The sequence below is a fragment of the Otolemur garnettii genome, unplaced genomic scaffold (genome assembly GCF_000181295.1).
Source record: "Otolemur garnettii isolate 467f Iridium unplaced genomic scaffold, OtoGar3 scaffold00026, whole genome shotgun sequence".
NCBI classification, from domain to species: Eukaryota; Metazoa; Chordata; class Mammalia; order Primates; family Galagidae; genus Otolemur; species Otolemur garnettii.
Window position 1 is genome coordinate 16101779 of NW_003852421.1, and position 22300 is coordinate 16124078.

General features: G+C 41.2%; 1 protein-coding gene across 1 annotated transcript in view; it reads right to left on the minus strand.

The window, feature by feature from the left end:
* The window catches only part of MBOAT1 (membrane bound O-acyltransferase domain containing 1), a 96148-nt gene that overhangs the window by 24732 nt on the left and 49116 nt on the right, over positions 1-22300 (minus strand). The window contains exons 2-6 of the mRNA XM_003788330.3: positions 16780-16925; positions 15645-15722; positions 9468-9563; positions 2373-2428; positions 241-295 (exon numbers count right to left, since the gene is read on the minus strand). Coding sequence (XP_003788378.1) covers positions 241-295; positions 2373-2428; positions 9468-9563; positions 15645-15722; positions 16780-16925 — 431 coding nt within the window. The remainder of the gene's footprint in view (positions 1-240; positions 296-2372; positions 2429-9467; positions 9564-15644; positions 15723-16779; positions 16926-22300) is intronic.

Consider the following 22300-nt stretch of genomic DNA (forward strand, 5'->3'; position numbering starts at 1 on the left):
AATCTATCTATCCTAGCCCCAAACCCCTTTTAAAATGACCTCATGCAAGGTTATTTATTACTTACCCGTCTGAAAAGCCAAAGACTGGGAAACAACGCACATGTCCATCAACTGTAGATTCATTAAGTGAATGATATCGTATCCATATCATGGAATTAATATGTAAATATAAAAAATGAGAAAATTCTCTAGATACTGATATGCAAAGGGCTCGAGAATTTACTGCTCAACTTAACTTACTTTATGGCAAGCCTGTGCTGTTCCACAGAGAGGTCTTCAGCTCTTCGACCTAATCCTAAGAAGAAAATTTAGAAATAAGATGAAGTGAAGCAGATAACTAATGCTAACAGAGTCTTACCAAAGTCATTTGAAAGGGTAATTTATTTTTGCTTCGTAAGTCAGAAAGAGCCTCCATTTTCCTTTTTTTTTTTTTTTAAATACCCTGGTTCTAAAAAGTACCCAGAAGTACCTGTGGGAGAAAGAACATCTTTACCGGCTGATATAGAGAAGGGAAGATTCAGAGGCCACTCCTATTTAATTCACACTACATGACACAGACCTCAGAGAACCCTCCCTGTTACATGGTAGTTCCTTACCATGTACAGGTGTGCAATTTAAATTGCACACGAACTTTATGGTCACCCTGTGTATGTCTTCATTGCTACATTAGAGAAATAAACCTGCCTTTCATAGACTGCCCCAGTTTAAATACTCCCTGATTATTCTGTGTGCAGACACCTGAGATAATGGGTATGGGATGGAATGGGGAAAGAAAAAAAGGGCAATTTCCTCTCCCAAGAGACAGAAGAAATGTAACCCTGAGTCCAGGGAAAACATTAGAAGGTACCAGATTTATCTTCTTTTCAACACTTATCCATAGCAGAAAAACTCCCAACCAAATCCTATGAAATTTACATGCTAGCTAGAGTCAAAGAAACTGAAGTGTTATTGCAAAAGCAGTTCGGCAACTCTAAAACTGTATGTTCAGCTAACGCTGACGATGGCCACCAACCTTGATGGCCAAAAACAGGCCTAGGAGAAGGCAGAGTATTTATGGAATTTACTTGTTCCTCCCACACACAAGAAAAAAAGAAAAAGGCAGTATTTGCCTACAAGTAAGGAATCTTCCAGAAAATATGGTAAACTGAGAACACTTTAAAAAGTAAATTTAGGCCAAAAGTCTGGTTAACAAAAAAAAAGTGTTAAAAAATATATATTCTTTTTTTTTTCTAAGATCTTATCAAGGAGTACATCTCTGGCAATCCTAGAAATTAAACTGATTTTAGCTATTGGTTGATGTTGCTTGTGTTAGTCTATAACCATGGAAACTGGAGTTTCATACAGTGTGATCAACCCACTGTGATTTACTCAGGACCCCTTCCCCCTGTTCTGATACTGAAAACTATATCCTGTGAAACTTCTCAGTACTGGGCAAACTTGGATAGCTGGTTATCCTAAGAAAAGCTTTATCCTTAGTATAAGATTACCCAGTTATCTACAGATTGACTAATTCCAGTGTGAACTAGGAATATACTAGGGTGAATGAAGTTAAATCAGTTCCCAAGCTTTAAGGAAAAAAACAAGAAACTAGCTGTCAGAGATAAATCTTCTCAACCTGCCAACACATAAAGAAATTTCAACAAAAAGTGCTCGCCGGAGCAGTACAAATCCGCAGAATAGGCTTTTACTAATTGCACCTGGCATCTCTAAAGCTACATTGAAATCTTCTGCCCAGCTGAAATAATCTTCCTCCCTTTCCTGGAACCCAATTTGAACAGTGTAAATCACACTTTCTGGCCATTTTTAGGAAGAGCCTGAGTAAAAAAAAAAAAATGTTCAGTTTTATATGAACAGAAGATTCTTCCTTACCCCCAGCTTTTTAGAAGGCTAAGCTAATCTCATTAGATAATTTTCCAAGCCAAAAAACAAACAAACAAACAAACAAAAAAAAACCCCTAGCATTAAAAAATGATTAGCCAGCCAATGCTGTTGAATCTTTTATTGCCTCATGAGTTTCTCAGAGATTAAACCAAAGCAAAAAAGGAAAAAAAGTCATTTCTTTTTAACAGATTTGAAAACAAAGGGCAGAGGGTATCGCAAATTAAATTTAAAACATTGTAAGGATAAACAGAAAACCCTCTGTTCTCAATGCAAATATTTCAGTACGTTGAGACCTCAGATCCATCAGGCACATGGTGATTAATAGCTGGGAAAGTAAAGGCTATGGCTGAAGAGGCCTGGAAATTTTGAATAAGATAAAGCAAGACCTGCCAGCACTCATTGTAAACTCTGAACTGTGTATAAAGTATAAAAAGAAGGGCTCTGAGTATCAGGCTCATTTTGAGAATCACAAGGAGGGTCATTTTTCTCACCATCATGAACTTGGAAAGCCAAAGTTGTGATCTTCTGAGTGACAATCATCAGGGGCCTAGAAGGAAGACGGCAAATGATCAAGACTGGCAACGATGCCACAGGAAGAAACCTGCTTCTCTAGATGGTGGGTTTTCATCTTGAAGTGTATTACACAAAATACAAAAACATTAATTCAAAATAAACAATTTTTACTCCTCTTCCAAATCACCTTAAATAAGTGGATATAACAACATTGAATAATGCGCTCACACTAGATAGTCTGTCGTGTTTTTGTCACTCAAATTGTGGCCCCAGGACCAACACCACCCAGCATCGCCAGGACCTTGTTAGAAACGCAGCATCGTAAATGCCAATCTAGACCGAGAAGATGATAATTCCATTTTAACAAGATGGCAGGGGAATTCAAACACCCATCAAAGTGTGAGAAGCAATGGCTCGGTAGATACTGAGATATTTAATCCAGCGCCTTGGCTCCTCTTGTATAAATATGTATATGGGCTTCTTCATCCAAATACGCTCTAATATGCTTTTTCTATTAAAGGCAATTTTCCCAGGCACACATAGTAAAAGATACATTTGTGGAATGTAACTGCTTATAAATAAATCATTTGTTAACCAAAAATAACCTTAATTTGGAAAAAGCCATTAAGCAAAAACTTGCCTGAGAAGTGAGTGGTACCTGGGTCAGTAAGGGTGCAAGTCAATGAGAGCAAGAAATTACTTTTTAACAAATGGTAAGGAGACAATGAGACATCTACATTTCAGCAGATTTAGACCTCAGATTTAGAGCACAAAAACGAATTCAAAATGGACAAAAGACCTTAACATGACAGCTAAAACTATAAAACTCTTAAAAGAAAATATAGGTGTACATCTTTGTGATCTTAGATTAGGCGCTGGTTTCTCATGTGTAACAGCAAAAGCACAAGCGACAAAAGAGTAGATTAAATGAATGTCATTAAAATTTAAACTTTAACGCCTCAAACGATATACACCACCCACAAAATAAAAACCTTCACAGAATGCAAGAAAATATTTGCAAATCATATAGCTGATAAGGGACTTGAAATGAAATATATAAAGAACTCTCACAACTCAAAAATAGACAAATAACCCAAGTTAAAAACGGCCAAAGAATGTGAATGGATTATTTCTGGTAAAAAGACAGGCAAAGCCAGGTGTGGTGGCTCATACTTATAATCCAAGAACTTTAAGAGGCAGGACTGCTTGAGCCTAAGAGTTTGAGGCCAGCCTGGCCAATGGAGGCTCGATTTAAAACTTAAAATTCACTCTCTGGTGACCGTGGTATTTGCAAACCAAGCAAATTCCTGCATTTGATTTAATTTATAACTTCACGTTAGGGCCTAAAAATAGACATATGAATAAAGAGAAAAAGTGTATCGCAGAATTAGCCTAACTTTCAGTAAAAACAGAACATTTGTTCTCCTCTCTCTAAAGTCACCTTTAATATATTCCAACACTGGGCACACGTTCAGCAAAACATTTAGTAAGTCTAATAATCACAGGCGCCGCCGCCATGAGGGCTCACCTCTCAGATGTGCTGCAGGTGCAACAGACCCGCCTGGCTGCCGTGCAGATTCCACCCGTGTTCACGTTGAGGCCACGCCCCCCTCAGGCTGCTCCCAGCCAATCACTGGGTGCAGCAGGGAGACTTTGGCAAGACCCTCCCTACCAACTGTGATTCTTCCCTGCCAGGGGAATTTTAACAGGAGGACTCTGCTGAATGTGCCAAAACTGTCTTAGAATTGCAATGCTCTCTAACACCTCTTTCCCTTCTTGCCCTCCTCTCGCCTTCTCAGGGATTAGACCTGCATTTCAATCTGCAGCCTCTCTCAGCCTCATCCATTTCCCTCCCCATTTTCCCAGGCAGGCATTTCACCAAACAAATCTCTTACAAATCTGTTTCCATCTTGGCATTGCTTAGTCTTAGAAGATCCAGACTAATGTCATAGATAATACTGAATAGCTTCAGTAATGTTAATAAATACTCATTATTGAAGATAGAATGTGTAACATCGGGTCTACATAAAAGCTACATTGTTGTCATTCCTTAGAAAAGATATCTTTTTCTTTTACGATGGAGAAAAAAAAGCTATAGATTGAATATTGTTCCACAGCATTCTAGACTATACTTTCAACAATATGTTGCTTGTTTTAAATATCTAGTTTCTAGCAATTAAAAAAAAAAACTCACACATTATTGTTAGTTTATTTGAAAAATGAACTAGTACCTTGTAGGGAAAAAAAAAAACAGACTGAAAGCTACAAACTAGAACTAGACCTGTTCATTAGAAGGAAAAGGAGTTAGACTCTTCCTACATACTTCCTTTTCTGTGAGTGTAAGGAAAAGCACCGTACTGCCTTGCTTAGACCAAGTCCTCTCCACACACTGTTCAATTTGATGAATCTGTTTTAACTTGTAGATCAGATGCAAACATTTAGATTGCATAAGCTACTGAGACTTGAGAATCAACTCCTTAGAGTGAGTGGCTTAAGATAAAATTTAAATACCAACCATGCCATATTTCATTCAAACATAGAACAATCACTCGTTGGTTTAGGATTGGAATTTATGTTGCTTTTTTTTTTCTTTTCTTTTTTTTTTTTTTTTTTGGCAGAAAATGCAAAATTCAGCATACAGGAACACATACCACAAGCACAGGAAGGACAGAAGCAGGAGGAGCCCCATAAATGGCTCCTAGATGCACCAAACAATTTCCTTAGGAGAATGAGACCTCCAAACTTAAGCTGTACTCAGATTTTCCACACACACCCACCCTCCAACCTTTGGATTTGTACACACGCTTCCATCATAGCCCTGTACTTGGAAACCATCTGACCAATCTGGAATTGAAGTTTGAGTCCAGCAGGGGTTGAGGTGGGGCCATTTCCCTTTTGCTCTATAAACTTTTTTATCATGATTTTCAAAAAGCCAGAGAAAAATCTATTTTTCTTCTTGAACCCAAGATGATTAGCCTAATTTAGATAATAAAATATAATGAGAAAAATTAAGTAAGGGAAAACAGGTAGGAAGATGTGTTTGGAATAAAAAGAAAGAAAAATGCCAACGGCCCTCCCACCCCACCCCTGCACACATGAAAGCAGTGCCTTCTGATACAGACTCTGGGCCACTCACCAGGAGGGGTGCCCATTCATCCACTTCCATTTCCTATACCATTTCACAACCAGAAATGACATGTCTTTAAAACATTAAGCAAAATTTCAGTTTTGAGCAACATTTCAATACAACCTACCTAGTTTACCTTGATCTTTGGACCTAAAGTGGTTAAGTTCGGATGTTTCAGCCAAGAGAGGAAGGAACAAGGAGATAACAGTCATCCGTTATAGGTGTCGTGTCAAGAGAGCCAGTATCTGGCTGGCCAGCATCCAGCTTGAGCTGATATTCAAGCACCTTATTCTTCCCAACAGGTAACTTTAGGACCAAAAAGGTTACACTTCATACTTTTCTTACTTTCTTTATATTAAAAAATCCGCTTGTGCTCCTTGGATACCATGAAAACAGGAAGTCAGGCAAGCAAGAAGTCTGGCATGGGAAGAGACACCCAACACACAGACAACAAGCTTCCTATCAACAGCAGCCTACGGCAGTACTGTCATCTTTCATAACTCCAGTGGGCACCAAGATGCAATGTGACTGGCCTGTACCAATGGTAGCTTAGACCCAGTAGTTTTGCCCCTGCTCCCCCCTGCTCCTTGAATAACTGCAGAGAAGGAGGACAACATTATGGCTTTGGCATAATGATCCCAAGTTCCTACAATTATGCCAGCATGGAGACAAACGTTCAGGGACTCCAGAAGTCACAGAAAAGAAAGTACATAGCTCTACCAGCCTCCTGAGGCTACATCTAAAGGCCAAGCACTCCCCTGGACCTGTTTCAGAGTTCACTGGTAACTTCAGAATCATCCAGTGCTGAATCATTTCCATTTCCATCTTTTCAAAGATTTACCTTCTATACTCTGGCACTCAACAATAAAATCATCAATACTCCATTTTAAAAGAACCTACCAAATAGACTTCTTATAACTTACGCTTAAGATGGCAGAATTACACTCCAGCAGCCTGAAGGAGAAACATGAAATAAACAAATCTTGAAATCTCTTTGCTAATATCTTCACTTTTTCCATATTTTAGAACGCAATTATTTGAAGATACTGGGCTGGTCAGATCAGGTGACCAGGATGTCATAAAGCAAAGAGCAAAACAGTGTTCATGGAACCACACGGCAAATGATCTCCACCACCAGCCAGGGCTGCAGGCAAGTCACATTCCTACTACGCTCCCACAGGATAAGAGAACACCAACAGCTGCTGTTACATTCCTGTCAGCTGCCATTCATTATGACCTTTTAATATGCATGCAAATATGTTTAAATAGAATTCTATGATTTTTCCTTATTATCACAGTAACATAAGAGTAAAATGAATATTAAAATCACCAGTAAAGACCTCGCCCTAGACAGAACCACTCTCTCAGCATTTTCATATTTCTTTCCATTCTCTTCCTATGTATGTCCACATTCAGAAAAAGAAAAAACATGGAATCCTACCACATGTATTTTTCTGGTGGTTTGTGTAGTCTTTGAAAACATCATTTTCACTAGCATACTAGCACCATAATTTAATCACCTACTTTTAAGTGACTATTTAGGAAGCTTCTAGTTTTTCACAATTCTTGACAGTAGTTAAACATGCTTATGAAACAATTTGATTTCCTTATAGTAACTCAACTCCTGGAATTTATCCTATCATGAGATGTCAACTTTTTAAATATTCTTGCTGGAAATTTGTAATGAAATTGCCTTCCAGAAGGGTTATACCAATTTATATTCCTACTAGCAATGTATAAGAGTCTCATTGCATCATGCTTTATGAAACAACACATGGGCGACTCAGACTGCCAGCACGATGGGAGAGCAATTATCTGCCTAAATCTGGCCTAGCTCAGAAAAAGGAAACAAGAGTTTTTGCTGCTGCCCTCTGAAGAAGACTCAATTTGCACCCTTCTGTGAGTAAAAAGGAAGAATTGGTTCACTATCACAAACATAAAAGAAATCAAGTATCAGCTAGATTATAAGCAATTGTTGAAAGTCCTCCCAGAAAAACAATAAATATTCTCCCATATCCAGAGAAAACATAAAGGACATTCACCACTAAATGTATGGATAAAAACTGTATTAACGGCACTAATAAAAATGTACCTTATGTGTTACACTCACCATTAATGTCAAGTCCAACCCATGAAAACGTGACGACTCTGAGAATTACAAATAAAATTTCAAGTCCCAGAATAACCTAACGTACAAGTTGATGTGTTCTCCAAAATTAAATATATATGTATATATGTTGACACAAACACTAACCTCATCCAATCCCATTCGATTCTTGTCTGTGCCCTTATTCTGAAGGGGTAATAACGTGTGCTGAACCCTTAGGTTTGGACACTCCAAAGAGAGTGGCTACATCTCAGGCTTAACTTCACCAGGTTTAAATTCAAAACACTACTTTATCTCCTGACAAAATCCTAAACAAGATATTTCAACTGCAATCAATAGTAGGGGTAAATCAATTCCATTCTGAAGGAGAAATATGTGGCTGCTTGCATGCTCTGTCTGAGAACACACATTGGTAAAGAACCTCTCCCAATGACAACTTGTTATTTAAAACACCTTGTCAATTTCAGGTTGCCGCGTCTCTTCCATTTATGTTGAGTGACATCATCCAAGAAGGTGGATTTATGTCAGTGAGGCGTTGCACGTTTGCGGAGGCAGGGAGAAATAATATTGCTTGATGATGATCTATTAAAAAAGAAGAGATGACATGCCCTCCAAGAACTACATAGTAATTAGAGAACTAGATCACGTGCTGCATTCAGGCAGCAGACTTTTCACTTTATAATCTTTAACAGCAGAGTCCTTTCTAGTGCAAATGGTCTGCACTTTTGTGTGTAACGTCAGAGATTTCCTAATACGAGCAAATCCAAAGACAGCCAGAGAATAAATACCACTGGAGGAATTTTATCAAGACAATATGCTACTAAAAGTGAAGCCAACAGGGACTGATTTTCTTCCCCGTTGTTGAATCTGAAGTCCACCACATTTCACACGCACATGACTATTTTCCACAAATGCCCTTTATTTTTTTCCTTCTGGCAACTTGCCACAATTCTGATTACATGAAAAGAAATGATGTAGAAATTATTCAAGAGTTTGTGGTTTTAATAACAAGAGATGTGACAAGAGCAGCCAGGGATGTGGACTGTAGAGGAATCTCGATGCTGCACAATCAGGGACAGGGGACAATTGTTAATTTGGAAAGTATAGAGTCATAAAACCATGTGTATGAGTTTCCTAGAGCTGCTATAACGAACTGCCACAGCTGGGTGGCTTACAACCACAGAAATTTTTTCATCATGTAGTTTTTGAAGCTAGAAGTCCAAAATCAAGATGCTAGCAGGGTTGCTTCCTCCGGGAGGCTCTGAGGGAGAATCTGTTCCATGCTTCTCTTGGTGGGGACAGCAATCCTTGAAAGACCAGGCATTACCCTTCTAGCTGTGGGAGGCAAGGGAACATGGATGGAGGGGCCAGGACAGCCAGAGGTCAGGGTAGCAGCTACTTAGCAGCTGGCATGGAAGAACATCTGTGGTATTAACTAGTAAGAGCCATCAAACAGAGGTTGGCAAACCTTTTCTGTAAAGGGCCAAACTAAGTTTTCCATGCTCTGCAGCCCACATGGTTGTCACACCGCTCAACGCTATCAGTGTGGTACAAAAGCTGACAGAGACAATACACGAATAAGCAAGGGCGAGATTGTTCCAATACCGCTGTACAAAAATGGCAGCAGAACAGATACTGCCCACAGGCAGTTTGTGGCCTGCCTTTCAGTCCTACAGAACCATCAAATCTCCAGCCACTAGCTCATTCATTAGCACGTCTTAACCAACTGACTTGACCAGCCACCAGTGAATCTCACATGCACACTTGATGTTTACTGAACCCACGAGACCGAGTCAGAGTCAGCAGTCAATCCCCCCCACCCCACATCAAGATACTCACCCAGAAAAATCTGTAGTGAGAATCCCATAATGAAAGATGTATATTCGGCTGATGTGACATAATGTCAGGTATCCCATTGCCACAAAAAAGGAGTACCTGAAACCAAAATCACAGTCAGATTATTGCACGTGACAATAATGCCCCCAGGAAATGTTCTCTGCTCCCTCTCCCTCCACACACAGTTGCTCACAAAGTCCTATTTGGTCCTTTCCACCCGCTGCTCTGCCCCCGCCCGTCATCTCTCCTCACCTGGACCACTGCTGTGGGTCTCAGCTTTGATCACATAATGAGATCACCTGTAGAGCTCTACAAACTACAGATGCCTGGCGCCCACCCCCGGCTATTCTGGTTTAACAGATACTTGCTGCACCGGGCAGCTGTAATTCCAATGTGCAGCCATGGCTGGGAACCACGGGTAAGGTCCCACACCCAAGATTCTCCTCTTCATAAACGACCGTGTTTACATCAGGATCTTCATAAGACATAAATCATCACCATACTGCTGGCCATTCTCTTCTTTAAACACCTGATTCTCTTGGCTTCCACTCTCCTCGTTGTCTTCCCTTCTCTCTGGTTAACTCTCCCAGGGCTCCTTGCTCCTCTACCTTTCTCCACCCACTCCCCAGGTGTCAGCATTCCCAAGCTGTGCTCAGGATCACACACAAACACAGACATGTGTGTCCATTCGTAAGGACAAATGTTATTCATAACACTCAATTTGCAGTAGAACCTCCATATTTGATCACCTCCCTACATTGACTACCTCCTTAAGATGACCTAATTTTCACAGACCGGACATGCACCACATGTACGTATCAGTACATTAGCCCTTCTGTTGGCCAGTTTGCTACAGTCCCTTGGGTGGTCAACTTATAGATGGCCAACTTATATGATAAGCTGTGCAATGGATTGAATGTTTCCATCTCTCTAAAATTCACAGGTTGAAATCCTAACCCCCAATTTGACAGTATTAGGAGATGGGGCCTTTGGGAAGTAATTACATCATGAAGATGAAGGCCTCACAAGTGGAATTAGTGCCCTTACAAAAGAGACCCCCGAGAGCTCATTCATGCTCTTCTGCCAGGTGAGGACACAAAAAGACAGCAGTCTCTGACACAGAAGAAGGTCGTCGACAAGACACGCCAGCACCTAAGCTCAGATTTCCAGCCCCCAGAACCGAGAAATAAATTTCTGTTGTTTATAAGCCACAGTCTATTGTACTTTGTTATAGCTGAGACAATCTAATTACAGTCTCCCTTACGAAACTGTTAGCTCCATGAGGGCAAAGATAGGCACGTGTGTTCTGTTCACCATATTCACCTACAGTGTCAAATGAACAGACAACTCCACGACTGCTACTCTTCTCAGACGTTTCCAAGGGATCCTGCTATCTAGCCACACTGCCCTGAACACAGCACGCAAGGCACTCCACATGCTGAGCTCTACCTCACCTTTCTGACTCACGTGCAGCCACACTTCACATCTACCTTGTGTCAAATCATACAGCACTGCTCACATTCCACAATTAAATCCTATATTTCCAGGCTAGATACCTTTCTCTGCCTGCCAACTTCTTTCTCCATCCAACAGTCCACCTAGAAACTGCCTAATTTCCAGATAAGGCTTAGCCTCAATGCCATTTCTTTTTTTTTTTTTTTTGAGACAGAGCCTCAAGCTGTCCCCCTGGGTAGAGTGCCGTGACATTACAGCTCACAGCAACCTCCAACTCCTGGGCTCAAGCGAGTCTCCTGCCTCCGCCTCCCAAGTAGCTGGGACCACAGGCGCCCGCCACAACGCCCGGCTATATTTTGGTTGCAGCCGTCATTGTTGTTTGGCGGGTCCGGGCTGGGGATTCGAACCCGCCACCTTAGGTGTACATGGCTGGCGCCTTAGCCAGTTGAGCCACAGGCGCCGAGCCAATGCCATTTCTTAAAAGTGTCCCTTGGTCTAGTCTGGCCCTGTCCACACCACCCCATCTCCTGTCCCTCCCACGACAGCCCCCACACAATTCCTTACTCCACTGTCTGTATCTCTAATACAACATGCTAGTATGTGCCTAATCATAACATTGAAATTAGTTACGTATATGTGTCTTCCCAACTCATGGTGACCTTGAGCGTCCCACCCTTAACTTGATACATAAGTAGTTAGTGTTGGCTGAAATGAACTGAAAGGAACACATTATACATTTTAAATGGTTCAGGAGCCCATTAGATACGGACATTAACTCAGAAGACATACTTTTTAAACATGAGCCATAAAACAGGAAAGATGTATATTCTGATATTAAATTATATCAAAGTCAAATATTAACATTAAAATAACTCATGAAAACTAGATCAACCTAAGGAATAATAAGGTAGGGATAATAAAAATTCATCTGGTAGCAAGGCACATCTAGGTAACAGGAATAGAGTTCTATGAACTTTAAAACAGAATATAACATTAAGGCCAGGCATGGTGGCTCACACCTGTAATGCTAGCACATTGGGAGGCCAAGGCAAAAGAATAGCTTGCGACCAGGAGTTCGAGGCCAACCTGGGCAATACCAAGAACCTGTCACTAAATTAAAAAAAAGAAAAAAAATATATATATAGTATGCACATATATATACACACACATAGTAGAGATGACCACCCCAAGGGACTGTAACAAACTGGATGACATATAGAGGTGGCCAACACAAGGAACCAGGCCTACTGTACTGGTATGTACATGTGGTGTATGTCTGTTCTATGAAAATTAGGTCAACTTAAAGAGGCGGTCAATGTAGGGATGTGGTCCACTATGTAGGTTCTACTGTATATACAAAATATTTTGAGTCTCTTTACCATTATTTGCAAATAAAGATGTTACTCTTTAAAAAGATTTTTACCTACCTTGGATTCAGATGGTCAATAAGGCAAATGACCAGGAAAAAACAAACAGCTCCCTTAAGAATTGGAGTAAGGGCCAGGTGCAGTGGCTCATGTCTGCAATCCTTGCATACTGGGAGGCTAAGATAAGTGGAATGCTTGAGCTCAGGAGTTCAAGACCAGCCTGAGCAAGAGCAAGACCCCCATCTCTACTAAAAATAGAAAAATTAGCTGGGCACTGTGGCAGGCACCTGTAGCCCGAGCTATTTGGGAGGTTGAGGCAGGAATATCACCTACACCCAGGAGTTTGAAGTTGCTGTGAGCTAAGCTGACACCATGGCACTCTAGCCTGAGCAATAGAGTAAGACTCTGTCACAAAAAAAAAAAAAAAAGAGTTGGAGTGGAGACCAGGCAGGCCTCCTTCCCTCCAGCAACTGTTCCCTCTCTCCAGTTTATGAAGCTCAAGGCAGGAACACAAAACAGATTTGAAAGGCAGATTCTCCCAGTACCATTCTGAATGCAGCCACGCCTGCTGCTACCCCTCTGTGCTCAACAGGAATCAGACCAGTACCTTCCCTGGCCCAGAGGGTAACGCAGGCTCAGCTCATTGTTGTAACAAGACTCCACCTGTTAAGGATGGTGCCAAGTTCCAATACAACAGGAATGTCCTGGCCAAACCTAAAACATCTAAGGAATCCAGAAGCAGCAGAGAGAATGTGTATTCCAGAGACAGACAACTTGAGTTCAAATCTCAGCACTAGCAAAATAATCCGTGGAGGGAGAAGCTGACACAGTGGTCATTCTAGGAAGGCAGGCTATGATAGAGATCCGGACATGAGTAATGGTAATACTCTCCTTGCTGACCTGTCACCGGGTGTGTCCATTCTGTGAAAATTCATCAAACTGTTCGCTTATTTATCTCTGAGCTTTCATCTCAACTCAGAAAAAAAAATCTATATCTCTCAGCGTCATCTTAGACAGAACATATTTGAAATAATGAAATGAAATATTAAATAAAATATTAAATGAGTCATTCAATAACAGTTTACCTACTTTAGTGGATTAAGAGGAGCTGGGCTTATGACCCGGGACAAAGCAGGGAGTCTAGAATTGCTGACTGCATCACCACATGCTCACACAAGGGCGTCCAGCAGATACAGACTAGGTTCTGCTCCAGTGGGATAATCGATGCCTGTGACCTCTGCCCAACATAGTGGCTGGGGAAGGAAACAGAGATGATACCCCCTAGAACTCTCTAAACAAATCCTGAACACAATCATTCCAGAAATAGGTTAATATTACATGAAGCAAATACTAACCCTGCCCTCCTTTTCCCAGCCATATAACAGAACTTGTTACTGGCTCAGGAAGTCATGGTACTGATCAGAACTCGCATTCAGACTACTACGCAGCCCACACTTCGTAGGTGGGAAATGTCATGAACACAGAAACCACATCCGAACTCACACTGCTGGAAGGACCCAGATTTCCTGACTCCACTCGAGGGCTCTTTCCCTCAATCAAGAGGAAACAACTTAGTTTTTTTTTTTTTTTCCTTTTTAACATTTTACATTTACATCCATCCATCAGGCACTGTGAACATTCCCTATTTCTGCAACACTGGCAACCACATGAGCAAAGACAGAGGGGAAGAACTTGTTCTGGCATCTTTCTTTTTGGTCTTATGACAGCCTTCCACTGCCACAATGTTACTATGGTGAAACAGTCCCGGCCTGCCTGGGAGCCACCCTGCCAAGGCCAGAGCATTCCCGTCCTACACACTGGAATGGAGCCCTGCAAACCTGAGCACAGCAAACCCGGGCTGAAACAGACCCCGTGTGCATGTAAGTTGCTGACCCCCTGAAAAACGGACCACCGCCCACCGGCATCTCACAAGCGTGTGGAGGGGTGACAAGTTATATTTGTAAGGTACTTGGAAATGTGCTCTACAGACACACCAATATGATGACTCGTCATTTACTTAATTGCTTCCAAAACCAAGTTTAAGAAAAGTCAAGCATTTTCGCTCCCTACTTTAAAAAAAATTGCTTTTAGAAGCATTTAGTCATCACATAAAGCTTGTCCAAAACCCATTCTTTCCAAATTATAAAAATGGATTTCCTATTTCCTTTCTGGAAGGAATGACACCATCCCCTTCAAGGAAGATACTGAGAGGAGGTTAAGATTAGAATTCAAATTTTCAGAGCTCATTTGGCTACCACGTTAACTATAAAATGTAAAAGCATGCAAAAATATTTGCTCTTGAAAACCATAAACTCATCATGTTACTACAAGATTATACAGTGAAAAGTTAAAGTTCAGTGCTTTTAAGAAGGCAAATTACTGCGTCTTAATCAGAGCACCTTCTGAAGCTGAAAGAAGGCTCTGCTTTTCAGAGAAGCTGTGTGAAAAGAAGCTATAAAAGAAGGGAGATCTCTGAAAAGTTAATTCAGTCATTCATTCCATAAATATTTGTTGAGCCCTTCCTTGTGCCAGGTATTGTTCCAGGCACTGAGGACACAACAGTGAGCAAGAGAGAGAAGTCTTTGTTTTCACAGCATGGACATTCCAGTGCTCCCGAAAGGCAGAGTTAATACTGAGTCTGCAGAAAGACTGCGGGGAACAGAGACAATGCAAAACAGATACGCCAAGTCTCTCCACTGATTAGCCAAGCGCGGAGCCTTCAAGGTAGAATTAAATTACTTCTGCACTTCGAAATCCAAACATCACAGTAGAAATCTTTCCTTTTTGCAGTTTTACTGCACATATTTAAAGTATACAATTTGGTAAATTTTGGCACATACACCCAGAAAACCACCACGAATTTCAACGTAGTGAACCCACTGCCCCCCCCACCAAATCTTCCTCACACCTCTTTGGGGTCTCTTCCACATCTCCCTGCACCCTCCCAACCCAGGTAACTTCTGATCTTTTATCACTGCACCCTCCTTGCATTTTCTATTGTGTGGCTTCCTCCATGCAGCATATTTATTTTGAGATTCAGCCTTGCCGGGTATCAGCCTTTCATTCCTTTTTATTGCTGAGTTGTACCGCATTCTGGTGAACATTCGAGTGGTTTCCAGTTTGGGCCTGTCCACGAGTAGTGCTACCTAATCTCTTTCGCCAGACGTCCAATTGGCATTCCCACCTTTTTCATAAACCGTTCTCTGAAGACTCCCAGATTTTATTCCTCCTTCTGATATGCTAGATAAACTAAGATTCAACACTTGCGAAATAATGAGAAAGGCACGTCTTTATTCTGGAAACACATTTCAGAGAGCACAGGGAACCTCACCTTGCATTGTTCATTCTCAGGTCTTACCTGTGAATATTAGACGCACTTGCAGTGACCATGATTGCATAGCACAGTAACACCAGCACGAAGAGATGTATGACGTACCTTTAAGACAAAATGGGGGGGGAGACACTGAATGTATTTCATAGTAACACACCTATTGGCCACCCCTACTATTCCTCCACCTCCACGCTCTGCAAAACTTTATTTAAGTAAATGTGAGTTTACTTAAGAGAAAATAAATCAAGTATTCATATCCTGTGTAATTAAAACATTTTATCATGAAATGACCCCAAGAAGTCACAACACAGTTTGTTGGCTATAGCACTAGTAATGTCAGGAATCCATAAATGGAATGCTTATATATTTTTTTCATATGTTACAATTCAGAGCTGCTCACAGGTGGGTTATTTCTTTGGGACTTTATTTTATAAATTTTAAGGTTCCAGTACCAAAATTGGGTTTCCCCAGATACCAAGACTCGGTAGCTGATTCAAAATACTGATCCTTTCTCAAATTTTTGTTGAAGGATTAGAGGCAATAATCTAATACAGGACCCTCAACAAATTCATAAATTTTCTGAAGATACTTTATTTCTAGAAATGCAGGGCCTCAAAACTTCTTCCCTAAGAAGTGCTACTACTCCCAAGGGTATCTGCCCAGTTTCCCAACAAAGAGAGTCACGGTATACTGGCTTTCTCTGCTAAAGAAAGATTCACGTTCCCTAAGAGCTGCAGTAAAGCCACTGTTCTACTCTAACAAAGTGCAAAACACCAGTATCTCTAGCAGTAAAGCAAGAACTACTCCAACATCTCTACAGTTAAGAAAGGGCACTCACTGGGAAAAATTAAACCTTACAGCATCCCATTTACGTGAGAGAGGTGGGGGCATCTGTAGACGTCTAAAAAAAAAATCTACTGCACTGACTTCCAATGGATGGATAGTCAATTTATTGGTTCCAGGGTTTTGGCAGTAACTGGAGATTCTGCAATGTCCCCGAAATCTTACAATAAAGTTTTAGAGCACCATAACATTTTACAATATATACTTCACACCATGGTATTCTACAACACCATCTCGTTCTTACCTTAACGCAATGCCATGAACACTGCCACGAAACACACAAATGATCAATAGAAGAATTAGTGCAACTCATACTCACCAGCCAAAACAAAAGATGACAAAATAGATGCCAAAAATGGTAGCAAACATGTGCCTGACATCCGGGCTTGTTTTACCAGGACTCAGGTAGAGGCGAAACCAAAAAGCAGCAAACAACGCAAAAAGTTGGCATGCCACGAAATTCACCTGCGGGTGGGGGGAGGAGAGAAAAGAAACCTTTACTGCGGGGCCTGTGCGTGAATTTGTTCTCATCTTTTTATAGGCTTTCACCTCCAAACGCACCTCAGACTTGGATTTGAGTTTTACTCCCAGCAGAGTATCACTTTTCAAGAGGAAACAAATAAGAGAAATGATAACTGTCCCCTCAACATGAAATGAGAAGTGACAAACTCAATAGTTTCTTCTCCAACCCTGTAAGACTGGCCAGGGTTGCTTTCCCACCCCCCACAGGTGGCTTTTCATGTCAAAGGGTCTAAAGTGACAGGAGCTCTCTTTGCTGGGTTTCCTTCACAGCTGCCCAGCACAGCACACCCAAGGACAAAGAATGTGGTTTTTTTAGAGATAACAAAGTTTGGCAACGTAGGAAATCAAATGCTTCTCCAAAGCATTCAATAGCTGCTTTCTGACTCTAATTCTCTCATTTTAAATTAGTAACAGCATTCTTCAAAGTCAAGGTGGGACATAACAAAAGCCACCAAAAGAGGCACAGCCCTGCATTAACCATCCAGTGCCGACTCTGTCTGATTATGCAAGGCAGACACCACGTCTCCTTAGAAAAATCTCAGTGGTCTCTCTCTCTCTCTCTCTCTCTCTCTCTCTCTCTCTCTCTCTCTCGGGAATATTTTGCCTAAAAGAAAACAAAAGAATTCCCTGAAATCTACAGGAGAGATCAGCTGACTTTGTAAAAAAAATAAACATATACCTTTGCAACTTAAATCTGCACAAATCAAATTCCAAATACCTTTAGTGGTTTAACCATTCGTTAAAATTAGAAGGATAATTCTAATGCTTCAAAGTATTCAATGAAAACGTCAGTCTTAATTCACTTTTAGAAGGCACTTAATGGAAAAGAGATTGGAGATATGAATAAACCCTCAATTTCCACCTCAGTAGGTTTTTTATGCAAAAATATAAACTGCAGCTGATAACGAAATTCATTAGGCCTGAGCTAAAAGGTAGGGTTGAAAGGAGCAGATATCAGCTTGAGCTCATTTTCCAGTAAAAAACAATTAGTCTGAATTTGAAAAAATCAAATGGACCCCTTGTAACACATAGAAAATACTACTTTCAGAAAATCTGTGTTTTGGTTTTAAAAACTGACCACATTGAATTTCCTGGGTTTGAAAATTACGCCTCGCCAGCCTTTCCAGAAACCTGTCCTCACTACTCCCCACCTTCACTTCCTTGAAGGACTAAGAAGTGACATGTGAGCCTACCCTGCAGGATTTTGTCTTATCTTTTGATAAAGGATAAATAAACAATCCAACAACTGTGCAAGCACACACATATACATAGAAATATAATCACATTAGCAAGGACTTAGCAGTAGAAATACAATCGCTTCAGCAAGGAATTAGCAACTGGAAAGTCAAAACCCTATGATCAAGGCCACCAGGTCAGGCCTGTAATCCCAGCACTCTGGGAGGCCAAGGCAGGAGGATCGGCTCAGCTCAGGAGATCAAGATCAGCCTGAGCAAGAGGGAGACCCCCGTCTCTACTAAAAATAGAAAAAATTAATGGGGTACTTATAGGAGGGCACCTATAGTCCCAGCTACTCAGGAGGCATGTTCCCTCCCTTCAAGGAGCTTAACATCTAACTGGGGAATGGACACAAATAACTTCCAAGAAATTGCCAAGTAACAGTAACTTTGTATGAACTGACCAAACTTTAGTTAGGCTATTAATAAACCTTCTCCTTGGTGTATTTTCTTGTAAAATCCAGTTCTAGAAAGAACCCCTGACATCCTCCAATATCTGATCACCCTTGATATCTGATCCCATCCTCCACCATGCCCCGAGTGGTGTCTGGTCACCCTGGCCTGTCTTCAGCAAGGATCCCTTTAGGTCAATTTAGCCAAAATACCCCTTACCCTGGTGCTGCTTCTTAGAAATTTTGCATCCACTCACCTCCACTACTTGGCTATCAATTCCCACTTATTCATGCTGTATTCAGAGTTGAGATCAGATCTATTCTGAAGTCTCTTTTTCCCTATTGCAATAGTCCTGAATAAAAGCTGGTTTTTATTGCTCAACTACTGTCCAGCCCTGGTTTTTCTTTTCTTTTCTGATCCAAAATACAACAGTTAATTTTATTTTGATATGCTAGAAATAATCTGAAAAGAAAATTAACAACCCAATTTCACTTACAACAGCATCGAAAGAACAAAATACTTAGGAAAATCTTAACAGAAGAAATACAAGATCTGCACACTGAAAACTACAAAATTGGTGGAAAGAAATTAAAGAACATGTGTATAAAAGGGCGTGAACCCCAGATACTGAGGGTGGCAGGTTCAAACTCAGCCCCAGCCAAACTGCAACAAAAAATAGCCAGGTGTTGTGGCAGGTGCCTGTAGTCCCAGCTACTCAGGAGGCTGAAGCAAGAGAATCACCTAAGCCCAAGAGTTGGAGGTTGCTGTGAGCTGTGATGCCACAGCACTCTACCAAGGGCAACAAAGTGACACTCTGTTTCTAAAAAAAAAGAAAGAAAGAAAGAAATTAAAGAACATGTGTATAAAAGGAAAGACGTCCAGTGTTCATGAATCGGGATATTAACATTGATAAAATGGTACTGCTCCCAAACTAATCTATAGATTAAACTAAATCCCTACCAGCGGTCTGTTTTTTCTTTGAAGAACTTATTGCATTATGTGCTCTAAAGACCTCAAAGATCTGGAAGATGAACTAGGTTAAAACTGATGGAGGTTAAGAACATTAAAAAATACTATGGCCTGGATTCTAGCCCTAACCCTTCTGATTTAATGGGCCTGGCATCAGGGCTTTGAAAAGCTTCCAAGTAATTCCAATATCAAACAAGACTGGGAACACCTAGTTCAGAAATATACAGAGAGGCTCTGTGCCCGTAGCTCAGCGGTTAGGGTGCCAGCCTCACACACTGGGTCTGGCACGTTAGAACCCGGCCCAGGCCTGCTAAAAACGACGACGACAACCACGACAACAACAACAAAAAATAGCCGGGCGTTGTGGCAGGTGCCTGTAGTCCCAGCTAGTTGGGAGGCTGAGGTAAGAGAATCACTTAAGTCCAAGAGTTTAAGGTTGCTGTAAGCTGTGACACCACAGCACTCTACCGAGGCAACATAAACATAGTGACATTTTTCTTTTTCTGTCTCCAAAAAAAACCCATAAATATACAGAGAGAAACCGACGGAGGCATCCAGGAAGAAGTGGGATTCCCCAGAATGAAGAAAACCACAAAGGGCAAGGAGATTGGACTTGCAAGCTTTGGGGCAGGGTGAAAGGGAACAGATTTAAGAGTGATTAAAAGCTGGGCAGCCATGACTCATTGGAGGTAGGCCTCCTCAGCCTCCAGAGGGTCTCCAGAACTGGAATGGTTTTTCCAAAACCACTCGAGACTTATCCCCAAGGAAGACAGTGCCTCACTGTGGGAAAACCACATCTGATCTGTTTACCCAGAAAAAGAGAAAGAGAGGACTCGCTTGGTCCTTGAAGCAGTCTGCCATTTTTCAGTCACCGTAATGCAATGTGTAGTTCCTTTCAGTCACTGTATATCATTTGTAGCTCACTGAATGGGATCTGACTCTAAGATACCAAGAAATCAGCTGGATGGCTGGGCACTCCACTGCTTAATTCCACAAACACTTACTTACTGGTTGACTCTATATGCCAGGTCTTGGGGACAGTGCACAAGACACCATCCCTACCTTCAAGCCAAGAAACTTATCTGTTCTGGGGCTTCAATCCCTTTATTTCCAAAATGTCTGCTTTGGGAGAACTGGATCTGATGGATATTTCAGCTCTAATGATCTCTGGTTCTATATCTAACTAGTGTTTTTTTGTTGTTGTTGTGTTTTGTTTTTTATTTCTTATAGCATAACTATGTACATTAATGCAATCATGGGGTACAGTGTGCTGTTTTCATATACATTCTGAAATACTCTCATCAAACTGGTTAACATAACCTTCATGTCATTCTCTTAGTTATTGAGTTAAGACATTCATACTCTGCTTTTAGAAAGATTCATTTGTACCCTTGTAAGATAAACCATAGAGATGACCTCACCAATCACCCTCCCTCCCCCCATCCATGCCCCTCGCCTCCCCTTTCCCACCCCCTTCTCATATTCTGAGGCTATAATTAGGCTATGACATTCCTATAAAAGCTATGAATTAGTTTCAAAATAGGGCTGTGTACATTGGATACTTTTTCTTCCATTCTTGAGATACTTTGCTGAGAACATTTTCTAATTTCATCCATATAAACATGAAGGAGATAAAATCTCCATCTTTCTTTAGGGCTGCATAGTATTCCATGGTAACTAGTGTTTTTTTAAAAATCCAGGAATCCGGCTCGGCGCCTGTGGCTCAAGCGGCTAAGGCACCAGCCACATACACCTAAGGTGGCAGGTTCGAATCCCCAGCCCGGGCCCGCCAAACAACAACAATGGCTGCAACCAAAAAATGGCCGGCGCTGTGGCAGGCTCCTGTAGTCCCAGCTACTTGGGAGGCTGAGGCAGGAGACTCGCTTGAGCCCAGTAGTTGGAGGTTGCTGTGAGCGTGATGCCATGGCACTCTATCCAGGGGGATAGCTTGAGGCTCCGTCTCAAAAAAAAAAAAAAAAAAAAATCCAGGAATCCATTAGGCTGCCTGGGCTCTAGCACCTTGGGTTCCAAAATAAGAATCTGAAATTCAACTCAGAGCAAATGATCATATCCCAGGAAAACAAAACAAGTTTTACCAATCAGAAGACCAAATTATCTCTACCTAGAGACTTCACCAGTCAGAAACCACCAACTGAGTTCTAACCAGAGACTTCACCAGTCAGAAAGCAACTAAGCTCTAACTAGAGACTTCACCAGTCAGAAACCACCAACTAAGCTCTAATTAGAGACTTCAGCAATCAGAAAACAACTAAGCTCTAACTAGAGATTTCACCAGTCAGAAACCACCAACTAAGCTCTAACTAGAGACTTCACTGATCAGAAAGGAACTAAGCTCTACCTAGAGACTTCATCAATCAGAAAACAACTAAGCTCTAACTAGAGACTTCACCAGTCCAGAACTACCAACTAACATCTAACTAGGGAATGTCCCCTTTAACCAATCATATGTTTTCTACTTTGCTTCCTTAAACACCTTATGAAAGTTTTCCCCTCACATCCTGTTGGGTAGAGCCAGAACTGCTTGTAATCTGGCACAGCCAGATTCATGAGTTACTGAATGTTCAAATAAACTCTTTAAAATGTTAACATGCCTATGTTTATCTTTTAATGCCAGAATTCTTTTCCTTGACTGTTAATGTTAAATGCCAAACTCAAGACTTCATCGTGGATTAAAAGTTGCCCTCTACATGCAGACACAAA